The following is a 15,135-nucleotide window of genomic DNA, read 5'->3' as shown; positions in this document are numbered from 1 at the left end:
TGGATTTAGAAAGAAGTAATCTGGGAAGAAATTGTTGTTGAAGTGTATAATGATCTCCTGCTTCTGCTCATTTCACTTAGCATCATTTCATGTAAGTCTCTCCAAGCCTCTCTATATATTCATCCTGCTGGTCATTTCTTACAGAACAATAATATTCCATAACATTCATATACCACAATTTACTCAGCCATTCTCCAATTGATGGGCATCCATTCAATTTCTAGTTTATAGCCACTACAAAAAGGGCTGCCACAAACATTTTTGCACATGTGGGTCCCTTTTCCTTCTTTAATATCTTTTTGGGATATAAGCCCAGTTATAACACTTCTGGATCAAAGGGTATGCACAGTTTGATAACTTTTTGAGTATAGTTCCACACTGTTCTCCAGAATGGTTGGATCTATTCAGAGCTCCACCAACAATGCATCAGTGTCCCAGTTTTCCCACATCCCCTCCAACATTCATCATTGTCTTTTCCTGTCATCTTAGCCATTTTGAGAGATGTGTTAGTGGTATCTCCGAGTTATCTTAATTTGCATTTCTCTGATCAATAATGATTTGGAACACCTTTTCATATGAATAGAAATAGTTTCAATTTCTTCATCTGAAAATTGTCTGTTCATATCCTTTGACCATTTTATCAATTAGAGAATGGCCCTTTTTAATTTCTTAAACTGACCTGAGATTTTTGTTGGAACTGTGATGGGGAAAATTGCAGTAGGGAAGGAATAATCGACCCCGTACACTCATACACACTGTGTGTCTCTGTCTCTGTCTCTCACTGTCTGTCTGTCTGTCTGTCTGTCTCTCTCTCTCTCTCTCTCTCCCCTCCCTCTTTTTCTCTCTCTCCCTCCCTTCCTCTCTCTCTCTCTCCCTCCCCCATCCCCCTCTCATTGAAGGCAGTCTCAGAAGGAAAACAGAGAAAGAGACATGGAGATAGAGACAGAAATATATCTATGTCTATCTATATGGGAACCGATGAAAAAAAGTTAAAGTACAGGAAGGCAGGAAGGTAACAGTACTCTGTAGGTCTTTATAAGGTACAGAATATTATATTTGATGCTGGATGTCATAGGGAAAGATGAGGAAACACAAGAGGTGTTGAAGCATTATAAATGATAGGACTTGGCAACAGATTGATGAGTGTCAGTACTCAAGAATGACATGTTGGTTGTTAACTTGAGTCACTGGGAGTAGGTTTTCTTAAACTTTTTCCGCTTGTCAGACCCCTTTTCACCTGAGAAATTTTTACATGACCCCAAGTAGATAGTATGTAAAATTGGTATACAAATCGAACATTTACCAATAAGTCATTTTGTTATAATTTCTTTACATTCAGTTATAAAGCCTCATATAGGGTTGAGAATCATAGTTTAAAAAAAGCTGGAACTGGATGGTAGAACTCTTGTCAACAATAATGAAGTTGGGGAAAAAAGGAGAATTTGGAGACGGGAATAATAATAAGTTCACTTAAAGATATACTGATCCTTCAGTTCAAGTAATCTAATACTCACTTGCTGATGTGGGATTGTAGTTTAGAAGACAAATCTTAGAATCATTTTCATAGAGATATTAATTGAATCCTTTTTAATTTTAAAATTATTCATATCCCTCTGTTTAAACTTGATTCATTAAATATTAAATTTTGGGGGATTCTGGCCTCTCTTCCCTCCTCCCCCTTGCCTTTGTATATCTTTACATAATTTGGGACAAAATATGAAGATAACTGGTTAGTTGTATTGAATACAAATATTGCAAGATATAGCAAGTATTTTAAAACTAGAGAAGAGGGTTATACTGATGTATATTTTTCTTTGAGTCTTATGAATTTCTTATGAATTTGTAGAAATATATCTCAGAGAATATGTTAAATTATCATGGTTTTTTTTTTTTTAAACACAAAACTCAAATACTTTTAGTCTACAACATATATGGATATGATGGTATTTTCTACATGGAAACATTTGTAAACAGAATAGTTATGAGGCAGGTACATATATTTAACTTTTTAAGCTAAAAGTTATTACTGTTTAGAAATATACCATATATAATAAATAAATTTGATAGCTTTAATTTAAAATTACTTTTTTATGAAAAACAAATGTCTCTGACCAATTTTTTTTTTTAATTTTTAAATTTCAGTGCATGCAAGATATGGGAAATACAAAGGCAAGAATGCTGTATGAAGCTAACCTTCCAGAGAACTTTCGACGGCCCCAAACAGACCAGTATCCTTTTGGCTTATTAAATGATTAAAACATTTGTTAACATGTTTGTTTAACCTAGGATTTATATGATAGTTTTTAGAAAGATGGAGATTTTATAATAGTGTTGTTCTTCAAAGAATGAAACTGACATTCACTTAGCAGTTTTTAGGAGGGTTTCAGGAAATATTTTTAATATGCTTATTGCATTAATAATATGGAACACCAGTTTAGATATCTACTATTAACTATAAAAATTTGATAACAGTAGGGTTTTTTTAAATCATTTTAAAAACGACATCAGCTTTAAGAAATTATTATATTTGTACAAACTTATACTTTATTGTAGTACAACAAAAGACAAATAACATTGATTCTTATTTATGAATATATGGCAATTTGCATTACTCTTTTGCTACTGATATTCCTCCTTAAGGAACTCTCTAGGCTCACATTCTAGCTGTTCTTAACTCCTCACTGTCTTTCATTCCTCTGTTGTCAAGACCTGTAGATTTTATTTTTATGAGATTTCTCAAATATATCCTCTCTCTCCTCTGACATTGCTACCACTTTGGTGCAAAATCCCCACACCTAGATTATTGTAATAGCCTGCTAGTGAGTTACGCTGCCTCGAGTCTTTCCCTACTCCAATCCAATCTCCTTTTAGCTAACAAAGTGATTTTTCTAAAGTGCATATCTTATCATGTCACTTTCCGACTCAGTCAACTCCTATGATTTCTTGTCACTTTCAGGATCAAATACAAAATCTTTTGTTTGTTGTTCAAAGCATTTCATGACTCTGCCCCTTCCTACCTTTCTATTCTTTTTACACCTTGTTCTTTTTTTTTTTTTTTCCTTTTCATTAAAGCTTTTTATTTTTCAAAACATATGCATGGACAATTCTTAAATATTAGCCCTTGCAAAACTTTGTCTTCCAATTTCTCCCCCTTCCTCTATGCCTGCCTCTAGATGGCAAGTAGTCTAACACATGTTAAACATGGTAGAAATATGTTAAATACAATATGCATACACATTTATACAATTATCTTCTGCCTTATTTCTTGCCACATGCTCTTGATATAGTAATATTGATCTACTGACTGCTCCTTGAATAACACTCTTCCATCTTTTGGCTTTGGGCATTTTCTCTTAATGTCCCTGAAGTCTGGAATGTTGTCTTTCTATAACTTTACCTCCTGGCTTCCTTTAAATCCTGCTTAATGTATTAGGGATTCTAGTCAAAGAGGCAAAAATGAGGTAGTAAGCACAGTGCTTACTACCTAATGGACACTTAATAAATATTGTTATTGATTGATTTACCAATTTATTCTTCACTTCTTCCATGAAACCTTTTCAGACTACTATGAATAATAACTTAAAACTCATTTTTGTAAAGTAGATTCATTTTATTGCTGTTTAACAGAATAGCTATAAAAATTGAATTACTTTGGCAATATGAAAGGTCCTCTGACTATAAGCTAGTGAGCATATATAATAACCCAGAACAATGAAAATTAAGGTTTCTAGAACCTCAGAATTTTGTTAAGTATACATGTAATGATCATATCTATCCCCAGGCATTAAAAAAATAAAAACAATACAAGTATAAAAATTAGGCCATTTGTCTTTATTTTTCTACCTATTTTATCTATTTTATTTATTTTATCTACCTATCTATGCAGTTGTATACATATATATGAGTTTATGTCTCCATGTGTTTATATGCATGTGTATTAGGAAATAAATAGTATTATTTCTTTGGTTACTTGAATATAATGCTGAGATGACAAACTCAAAGCCCAGATCACTGTAAAAAAAAAAAAAAAAAAGTGAGATCCAAAGCAGGTTAAAATAAATTGGAAAATGTTCAGCAAATAAATGCACAATACAACATAAGTAATGTTATTTTATAGTTTTCCAAGTCAATTGGGAACTATTTGTAATGGAGTTTGATTCAACTGTAAGGTGTGGGAAAGGAGTTCTAGTTTGTTTCGCCTTCACTTAATGTTCTCCATTTTAGTTCTTATTTTAAATCATGTCTTATCCCTTCAGATTTCAGGTATACTTGGTTGTTATTTTATAAAACTTATTTATTTTCCAATTCATTTCAATTCAATTAAACAGATATTTATGAAGTATCAGCTCTGTACAGAATAGTATTAGGCTAGGTGTTTTCCTCTTTCTAAATGGTAAACTCTTCAAAATCATTTTAAGGTGATATTCCTAGCTTTATGAGGAGAGTACTAAGCACAGTATTATTTTAAAAAATGTTTTCAATCATTCTACAAAGCAAAGATTCTTTTTATTTACAAAATGTACTTAGTGGTTGTTATTTGCAACAACTGAAAAATAGAAAATTCTTTTTATGTAAACTCACTGTGGCTAGTTAGATAGTATAAAAGATGATTGCTGCTGCTTTGACCTTAGGACTGTTTTTAAATTGTATGACTTTAACTTAACAATGCCTTTCCCCTCTATGTGTCTCTCCCCTCCACTTTGTATATTTAATGTGCTACTTAATATTAAAGTTTTTGGATTACTTGGTTGACATAGCAATATTATTTCTCTTAGTGATTACTTTGCTCGTACATAAAAAGCCAAGAGATGAAGTTTATATTTTCAGGCATTAATTATTTCTCAAATTTCTTATTCTTCCTATTCTAAAAGTGTGGTATTCACAGTTGTTTAAATGCTTCCCATATCCCTAGAGGCAAGTAGAGTCAAACTGACTTCAACTGTTGTACTTTAACTAGCATAATATGAAACATCCCTGTAAACTTAACAAGATTTGTCACTTTTTAAAAGCTTTATAATTTTCAAAAGTCATGCAAAAGCTACTGTGAAAGTGTAATTTCTCATGTGGGATGTGGTTAATTATAGACTGAATGTACCAGTGCATGACAAATGATAAAGCTTTACATTAAGCTTTTCATTATTAGGATTTTTGGTCTTATCTATAAACTTTAATTACTTCATTTTTATGAGATCTATTGTGCAGCAGGGCTAATCAACAGTTCTTCTCCTTTGAGGTTATTTGAGCTTTTCAAAGTTGTTCTACTGTTAGTAGTATGTGCCTAGAAAATGGAATATTATGTTCTGCGGGAGTAGATGGTAATTTAATTGTCTTCAAAAGTGGTAAGTATCTGTAGTGCAAGCAGAAATGTTAGAGTGTGTGTGTGTGTGTGTGTGTGTGTGTGTGTGTGTGTGTGTGTGTGTAAATGTTATAAATGTATTGTTAAAAATAAATTTGAACTCTGGGTTTTATAGGTCTTTTAAGGAGAGGAAGGGAGGAAAAAAATGGGTTGCTCTACTGAGTGCTTTTTACTTTCTTTGTGAAAAGGGTTGTTTTTTTTTTTTTTTTAAACTTCAAGTTATATAATTAGAACATTTAAATAGTAGTGGAAAAGGTAGTCTTTACTGTTATTTCCTGACGAGTTATAGTATCACTTTTCTAATTTCTTTGTTGTGTTGATTCATGTCGAGATTTGATATTTATATAATGAGCAGTAAAGATAAAATATTTCCTAATTTTTTTTCCCCACTCAAATTAGTTATCACTCATTAAGTAGACATTTAATGATATGGAATATACGGTATAAAGAAAATTGTACAAATATATTCTTTAGGTTTTTAGAACCACAAACAGGAAGAAATATACAGAAATTGTAGAACTTGAAATAGAATGAATATAAACAGTTAAAATAAAGTTTTAAATATTTATTTTTCTGTATGCATATGTAGATGTATATACATACATGTGTGTTCTTTTTTCTTTACTATTTTGAAGTTTATGAGTAAGACATACTTGTTTTTTTTAAAAATAATAGTGAAATCAACCAGGGATTTTCTAGAGTTAACATATTTTTATAAGAGAAACAATGGATTTTGTTATCAAATTTTAATACATAGTATAAATCAGATAATACTTCAATATTTAAATTTGTCATTAATTTCTATTCTCAGGAGATAAAATATTAATCTTTATCCTTTCCTCAAATCTTTTAATGCAAAAATGTGCTTTGAATTTTTAGTTCTTTAAAATGTGAAGCATTTCTTATTTCAGAGCTTTGTATTTTTAATACTGGATATAATGTTCTTTTGGGGAAGTAAGTGAAATCAACTATAGGTACTGAGTACTGAGTACTCTTACTGAGTAATACTGAGTAAACTTATGTTTTTATATTGTGAAGAAAAAGAAATCATAATTCTCCATTACAAACCTTGCTTCATAAAATACTGGATTTGAAAGACTATCCATCCATATACTTCCTAACTACTACAGCTTTCTTTTTTTTAAATAACAGTAGTGAATTGGCAAATATTATTTAACAACCCTGAGCTAACAAAAGCCTAGGAATAGTATGAAAAAGGTTCAGAGGTCTGAGAGAGGGAAATTCTTATTAAGGATGATTGTGTAGACTTTGTTAACATGGGTTGAAAGGAAAAAAAATAAAGAAATAGATATTGCCACATAACCTATATTTTTCCTTAAGTTACTTGTTTTCAGAGCTGTGGAATTTTTCATCAGAGATAAATACGAAAAAAAGAAATACTACGATAAAAATGCAGTGACTATTACCAATGTAAGTATATTTCCTTCATCTTTTCTGTACTAAATGCTTCATTGCTATGTTTTTATTGAAAGAGAGAGAGAGAGAGTGTGTGAGAGAAAATGAAATTGAAATGTTATGGTGATGGATTTTTTAAAAATTTGGACTTGGTGCCGGTTTTTGCTTCTTATATAATGTGATTTAGTAAATGAGCAATAGATTGGGAATAGAGAATATCCATATTATTGATTTTTCTTAATTTTGAACAATCCCATGGCATGGATATGCTTTCCATTAAGGATGAACAATATATATTTGTATTTAATAAGTTATCATTTCTGAAAAATTTAATCACTTGATGGCCAGCCCCTTGGTGAGAAGCTATTCAAGACTTTTTTGGGACTGGTCTTCAGATATGACAACAGTCATTGTCTCAACACAGACAATAGAATAGAGCTTGAGTGATTTGTTGAAAGAATATGTTTAATAATTAATTAAACAGGATTTAGTGTAATAGTATACATATTTGTAAAAAAAAAAGTAAAAAGATCAAGCTGATTACAAACGTCAGTGTTTCTTTTTAAAAGAGCAAAAAAATTAAATAATACTACAACATGGATCATATAGGAGCTAGCCATTAATTCTGTTATGTGACAGATAAAGCTGATGCATGAGCTTTATGACTTGGGTAGTTGGCCAGAGGCTCTGTAGATAATTTGATAAATATTTTTAACTTTAGAAATTTAGGCTAAGATTTAGTCAGGAACCTTTGTCCTTGTATGTTAAAATAATCTATATTGCTTGTTTTCTGAACGTGATAAATAATTTTCTTGGTATAGGGAAATTCCCAATGAGGAAACTCTCCATAAATGAGTTCTGACCTTTCTTGGCATTTTAGAAACTGAAAGAATTTCTTGGGGGCTTTGAAAGGTTAATAATAATGATAGCAGTAATTAGCATTTTCATTGTGTTTTTGATTTATAAATATTATTTTATTTTATCTTCACAAACGTGGGAGGTAGGTGCTATTGTTGCCCCCATTTTAAAGATAACTGAAGCAGATTGGGGCAAGTGTATTGCTCAGGATCATGCAGAATTATTAAAGGTCTGAGGCTAAATTTGAATTAGGTCTTCCTGACTCCAGGGCACTTGGATGGGCTTGGAAATCAGTAAAACTCCTTTTCTAAATTCAAATCCAGTTTTAAACACTTACTAGCTATGTCACTCTGGGCAGTTACTTAAGCCTATTTACCTCAGTTTCTTCATCTGTAAAATGAACTAGAAAAGGAAATTTCAAACCACACCTTTCTCTTTGCCAAGAAAACTCTAAAAAGAGTCATGGAATGTTGGACACAACTGTAAACAACTAAACCACTTCCTGAATCCAAGCGTAGCATTGTATCCACTGTGCCACCAAAGGTGCTCCTATTCACAAATCTGGTACATGTAAGAGGTAAGACTTGAAACTTGGATCTCCCCTTATGGTGGCTAGCTTTCTACCCACTCTGTAGCACAGCTTTATAATAATTTGTTAGAACTGAGAATAGGGACTGGACCTATGATTTTATTGGTATAGAGAACTCCTAAGTGAGAAAATTTCCTCTACCAGTGTAGGTTAACATATTTTCAAAGAGTTTAGAGAATTACAAGTGCCTGCCCATAGTCCTGTATGCACCAGACATAGAAAAGGCATTCATGTCTTTCTGGTTTCAAGGCCAGATTTTTATCCATTGTGCCTTCCTCCCCCTTTTTGGTAATTTGCCATAAACAAAATTATTATTGATTAAACAAAAGCTCAGATACTGGTTCTTTCACTATTTGTTACAATAACCATTTTTATGAATTGTGGAAAATATTTTCTGGTGAAGTGTGTTGTGTGTATGTATGTGTTTGCTTGCAATCAACAGAATAGCTAGCTTGAAATTTTTTGTTTTCTGTTGTGGATATAGTAATTGAAGCTGTGGAGGAGTAGATGATGAGTCAGTTTTATGCCTCAGGACTGCCCAGTGTGAATTAGAAAGAGTCAGTGGAATTACCTTGGTTGAAGTAGCCCAAAGCCAAGATTTTTCTCTTTGCCAAAGAATAAACTGAGCATGGTAATCTATAAAGATAAAGATAAAAGATAAAACTATAAAGTTAAAGATGTTATAATGATTAAAAATATCGCATTCATCTTTTGCTTTGTTCTATTTCTGATGAATTTTTCTTCCTCCCAGTTATTATAGTTTAAAGCTAATTGTCCTTTAGTTTAAAATTATTTGAGAGTTTAGATTTAAGCCCTCCGATGATATACACATGATGAAACCATTGGTATTGAGAAATTTAGAAAAAACACTTTTGTCTCAATTTTGTAAGCAAGTTGAATTTTCTTTTTCAATTGCTTGGAAAAACAACAGTTGCTAAAAAGTGAAAACAAATATTAAAACTAGAGAAACCCTTTGGAATCTGATTTGGCTGTGAAACAGACTCATTCTTATGAAAGAATTCAGTCATCAGTAGTATGTTCAGTAACTGTTGTGGAACAGTTATCTAGGAGTGAGTCATTCTTTTGGTCTTTTAACTGGACCTGACTGTTGTGGAGGCAGGAGGGAAAAAAGCTTTGAAAGATTTGTGGAAAGGTACCTTACACTAAATTTTAGCTCAAAGAATAAGAAATTGAAATATTTAATGAAACATTATTTTATGAAGATTAAATAAACCATCTTTTGCTAGTTCATTTGGTATATTCCTAGGATGGTTTTACCGATTTTGTTATATAGCAGTGATATTTGAGGTACTGCTTCCTCTGAAGTGCTAAGATGAGTATCCCAAAAGTAGTGATGGAGAGTCTTATGATGCTCATACTGAGCAACTTGTAACGCATAACTAGAGAAGAATTTCAAAGAAGAAAAAGAGTAAAGGACATCATCAAGGAATTGTATAACTAGAGGAGAAACTGAATCTAGCCCTTTCTCCCTCCAGTGGTGACCTCCCTTGCGAGGAAAAATGTTTAGGTGCTCCTTTGTGGAAAAGAAGTTTTGGGATAGTATGGACATGAATCCCACAGGATAGGCAAGCTTGGATGGGATATGATCTCCATTATTAGAGCTTCCAAATCAGTTATCAATTTATTTGAATACTTCAAGTATAGTTTATGTTTAATTAAAAAATATTTCAAAAATATTTTCTTGATTCATACTTTTATATTCCCTATTTAGTAATTTTACCTTTATGTGATATTTAGCAACTACATGCTGTAAAGTTGTTTGTTGCATGGATATCTAGAGGTAAATAATTTGAAAAGTATCATTCTTTATTACAATGTTTATACTGTTTTAAAACTTAAAGGGGAGCAATTTTTTATTGTCTAAAATTTTTTAGATTCTACAAAAGGGCATTTTTTGTGTTTAATAAATTATATTGAGAATTTTTGGAAAAAATAATTTTGTCAAAATATTCTTATTATTTTATGTATATGATGCTTCTATATTTGATTTGTATTTAGTAAGAGACTTCTTTTATTAAAGTAAGAAGTAGAATGGAAATTTTTATTTAGCCCAGTATTTAGTAAATATCTGCCTTATGTATTATCTTGAGCAAAACAGGAAACTGAGGACTTCTTAGAATAATCACTTTTGTGAGGGATTGTGTGGTTTCTCATAAAATCACTAAGATATACCTAATCTACCATTAAGATTTTAATGTATGGAGTAAATTGATGGGTTTGGGAAATGAAATATTCTCTCTCTCTCTCTCTCTCTCTCTCTCTCTCTCTCTCTCTCTCTCTCTCTCTATATATATATATATATATATATATATATATATATATATATATATATATCATGATAAAGAACTTAAAATAGTTTAAGTATTGTGACCATCTAAGCTTGAGCAAACATTTGTAATAAATCAACTATATCAAATTGAGTGAGCATTGTAACAGACTAGAATGTAACAAACATTGTGATAGTTTATAACACTTTAACCATGGGTGAAATAGGAATCTGAGGACTTCTCAGAATAATAAGACTCAGCACCAAGGGTTTAATCATTAGGCTCTGGGAAGAACAATAAAGACTTTCTAAGAGAAAACATTTAAGAGAGAACTGCTTAGAGAAGAATCTGACTATTTAATAGCTTGTAGATATTAGAGAAGTCTACAAACTAGCTAATCTCTATTTGTTGATTGAGAAAAGCCTGAGGTAAAACCAAGTCTCTTTAGAAACCTCTAAATTGATTATTTACCTTAGAAGCAGTACAGACTTTCTTTTAATACAGGTATTGCTTAACCAAGATCCTAGTGCTTTGAAAGCTCACCTACATTCCAGAGACAAATAAAGGAATAAAGGTGGAGTTTGCCAATGATTTTGGGAGGATTAACAGGAGATGGGTAGGTGAATAGTTTCTGGAATTTTTTTTCTTTGACCATTTAAATTATTTCTCAGCGTTTGTGAAACCGACCTCTGAGATTCCAGTGAGTAGACTTATCAGCTTCTCATGAGATTCTAATAAAGCTTCTGTTCTTCATTTTGAGAAATCTCTGAGTAGTCATTTTGAATTAGGACTTGCCATCCCAGACACTCTCTAAGCCTCATTTTCCTTTTTTGAAAATGCAGTAATAGTTCTAGTAATAGAACTTTCTCTCCTAAACTTCAAGATTACAACTCCAACAGCTTGTTGGACAATTTTACAAGGACATCTTGGAAATATCATAATCTTAATATAAACCAAATTGAATACAGCTTCTGTCCTAAATCCATACCTCCAGTTCTATTTCTGATACTGGAGCAAAACCTTGGAGTACACTCTTCTTTTTCCCTCTCCTTTCCCCACATCCATTCAGCTTCTAAATCTTGACATTTCCTTCTCCACTCATTTCTCACAGGCAACTCCTTTTCTTCACAATACATCCACCTTAGTTCTAGATGTTGTACTTCTCCAACAGCTTCCTTTCCTATTGTTTTTCCTCACCTCAGTCTCTTCCCTTTTCATTCTACCTTTATCTAGTGTAATGTCTGGGCTAACTCTCTGGAGGGCCTCAGGATCAGTTAAAGTCAGGATCAGTCAAAGTCCTGGTCTTTAGGAGGAGAAGTGAAGGAGGCAGGCAACCTGCCACAAGACTTGTCAAAGATGGATCCTAGAGTCTGGAGCCTGAAGTCTTTTCTGCTGTGGCAGAGAGACTGACTCTCTCTCTCAGCCCTCCAATTCTTCTTTAGGATTACCTCATCCCAACACATCCAGCAGGCACCAATCCAGAGGAGAGCCATCACATCAAATATGATATGGTGATGTATATGTTTATAGAGCCATTATATCATATTGAGTAGGTACTTATCCTTAAGTACTCTGCTGTCTTATTATATTCAAGTACACCTTGTCAGAGTTCCAGCCCTCTGCAATCAATTAAGCTCTTCTTAGGCACGAATTCTATTACCAATATGATAAAAAGACAAAAAAGATAAAAGACAAACTTCTGAGCTTGGCATTTAAGGACCTTCACAATCCAATATTAACCTACCTTTGTTCCTTTCTTAAATGCCACCTCCTTCAAGTTCTATGTATTCACATATATTTCCCAAATCTGAAATCAAACCCTCATTTTTAGGTTTTAGAATCCTTATCTTACTTCAGTGCTCAAATTCAGGTATCAACTTTTCTCTGGGTTCCTTGATGCCTAAGATGAAAGAGTTCTCTCCACCCTCAAATATTCTTTTTTTTTTTTTTTTTTTTTTAATAGCCTTTTATTTACAGGTTATATGCATGGGTAACTTTACAGCATTAACAATTGTCAAACCTCTTGTTCCAATTTTTCACCTCTTACCCCCCCCCCCCCCCCCTCCGATGGCAGGATGACCAGTAGATGTTAAATATATTAAAATATAAATTAGATACACAATAAGTATACATGACCAAACCGTTATTTTGCTGTACAAAAAGAATTAGACTCTGAAATATTGTACAATTAGCTTGTGAAGGAAATCAAAAATGCAGATGGGCATAAATATAGGGATTGGGAGTTCAATGTAATGGTTTTTAGTCATCACCCAGAGTTCTTTCTCTGGGCGTAGCTGGTTCAGTTCATTACTACTCCATTGGAAATGATTTGGTTGATCTCATTGCTGAGGATGGCCAGGTCCATCAGAACTGGTCATCATCTAGTATTGTTGTTGAAGTATATAATGATCTCCTGGTCCTGCTCATTTCACTCAGCATCAGTTCGTGTAAGTCTCTCCAGGCCTTTCTGAAATCAACCTGTTGGTCATTTCTTACAGAACAATAATATTCCACACCCTCAAATATTCTTAGAGTAAGTTGCCTGGCTCTTTTTTATTTTTTGCCATCAATTCTTACCACGCAACAATGAGTGGTGTTTCCATAGCCCTTCTAAAGACTGCAAAACACCATAATGCATTCTTTTTAAAACCTCATGATAATATATTATATATGCATATATATGTTATATATATATATATATGTATAATATATATATAGAAATATATAGTCTAAAATATAGAAAAAATAAGATATTTACAAAATAAATATAAAATAATTTTTGGGGATGAGGCAGTGAGAAAAATTTAGTAATTCTTTACCTTTAGGAATTGGAAAAAATAAAACCAAGATTTTTTATTTTTTGCTTTCTGAATTTTCTTAATTACACTATAATTTAGAATTAATTTCTAATTAATATGACAAAAAGCATTTATGCTTGCAGAAATTAATTGTTCAAATTCTATTTTTCTGATAAAATCAAATTATTAAATGAACTATAATACAGTAATTATCTTTAATCATATTTTTGAGTAATTTGCCTTTAATATTGAAACACATATATTTATTTATTTTTACACATATATATGGCAGCATGTTATCGCAGATAAAGTGCTGAATTTAGAGTGAGTAGGTGAGTAAATGGGTACTTATGTGATGCTGGATACTTATTGTGTGATTCTGGGCAAGTTTCAATTTCTTCTTTTGTAGAATAGAAATATAAATGCATGTAACTTATTGAGTTGGACAGTTAGGTGGTAGGTGGCTTGATGAATAGAGTTCTAGACCTGGAGTCAGGAAGACTTGGGAAGAAAGTATAAAGCTATCCTCAGACACTTAATAGCTGTGTGATCCTAAGCAAGTCCCTTAACCCTGATCACTTCAGTTCCTTAGTTTTATTTTTTTATTTTTTTTCAGCTTTAATTTCAATTTTATTAATTTTCCCATAAGCCTTCAGACATATTTCAGAGGACATATATCATGGAGATCGTAAATGCACACAAGTTCCTTAGTTTTAAAATGAGCTGTGAAGAAAGTGGCAAATCAGTTAGATAATTTTTTCCAGGAAAACCCCAAGTGGGCTTGTGAAGTATTGGACATGACTGAAAAATGACTGAATTGAACAAGCTCGCAGGGTTGTTGTGAGAATAACATGGCATGATTAATATATATTATTAAATAAAATTAAAAGTCCTATGTAAATGTGAGCAATTATTATTTTATGTAACTTCATGAGGAACCTAAGTATCCTACATCAGTGATCTTTTTTTTTTAATTAACTAATAATATTTCAATGACTAACATTTCTGTATTTTAACTATTTTTGATGGAAATTAATTGTTCAAAGTTTCTCCAGTAGTTCACTCTAAAATGTCACATGATTTTAGATTTATATGTTATCTCTTTCTTGATATCTACAAGAAATCATTACTTTAGTGTTATGGGCTAGAACTTGAAACAAGGTACTAAGTGGAATTGAGGAGATGATGGTTAATTCTAGTTTAGCATTGATTTATTCTACAATAAATAATGGTTTCTTAGTGATATAATGATAGGTGTATACTCATTGTGGAGCATATAAGCAGGGGCTGAGAGCCACAGAGGAGAGATTCAGAAGGCAAAGAAGGAGGCAGGAGCTCAAACTCTCAGAACCAAGGAGATAGACCTCTAAGAAAACTAACCGGGTCCCAGGAAAGAAGACAAGACTTTGAAGGAGACAATAAAGAATTTGGACTTTAACCCCTGGCTGCACTTGTGGTAATTACTGAACTGAAACGAAGGCTGCTTCCAGAAGCCCCCAAGAAAACTGAAACAAGAGAACATTACACTTTAGTACTTTTACTTCTGTATTTTAGTAGATGCTTTTTAAGAGGTATGGTAATTGATAAATCTATAACCCAGAGAATGACATAGTCATGAATCTTCCCAGTTGTGCATGAATTTGTCCTCAGAGAACTGTCACTTTGCCATTGCCATCTTGCTACAACTTGATATAACATAGAATCTCCTGGCATTACTTTTGAGAACCCAGCATTACCCCCATGACTATGTCTTCTATCCATCCATGCCACAGATAGTAGTGGAAACATTATTGGATTTGAAGTAAGAAGAAGCTAGATTCATTTCTATTT

The 15,135-nt window shown here is 32.3% G+C and overlaps 1 protein-coding gene across 1 annotated transcript in view; it reads left to right on the top strand.

Moving 5' to 3' along the window:
* SMAP1 (small ArfGAP 1) overlaps positions 1-15,135 on the top strand; it is a 196,077-nt gene that overhangs the window by 97,548 nt on the left and 83,394 nt on the right. The window contains exons 3-4 of the mRNA XM_031964663.1: positions 2,143-2,228; positions 6,712-6,787. Coding sequence (XP_031820523.1) covers positions 2,143-2,228; positions 6,712-6,787 — 162 coding nt within the window. The remainder of the gene's footprint in view (positions 1-2,142; positions 2,229-6,711; positions 6,788-15,135) is intronic.

The sequence above is a fragment of the Sarcophilus harrisii genome, chromosome 4 (assembly GCF_902635505.1).
Source record: "Sarcophilus harrisii chromosome 4, mSarHar1.11, whole genome shotgun sequence".
In the NCBI taxonomy this organism is placed as follows: domain Eukaryota; kingdom Metazoa; phylum Chordata; class Mammalia; order Dasyuromorphia; family Dasyuridae; genus Sarcophilus; species Sarcophilus harrisii.
Note: the sequence above shows the minus strand (reverse complement) of the source record. Positions and strands in the feature narration are given on the sequence as shown.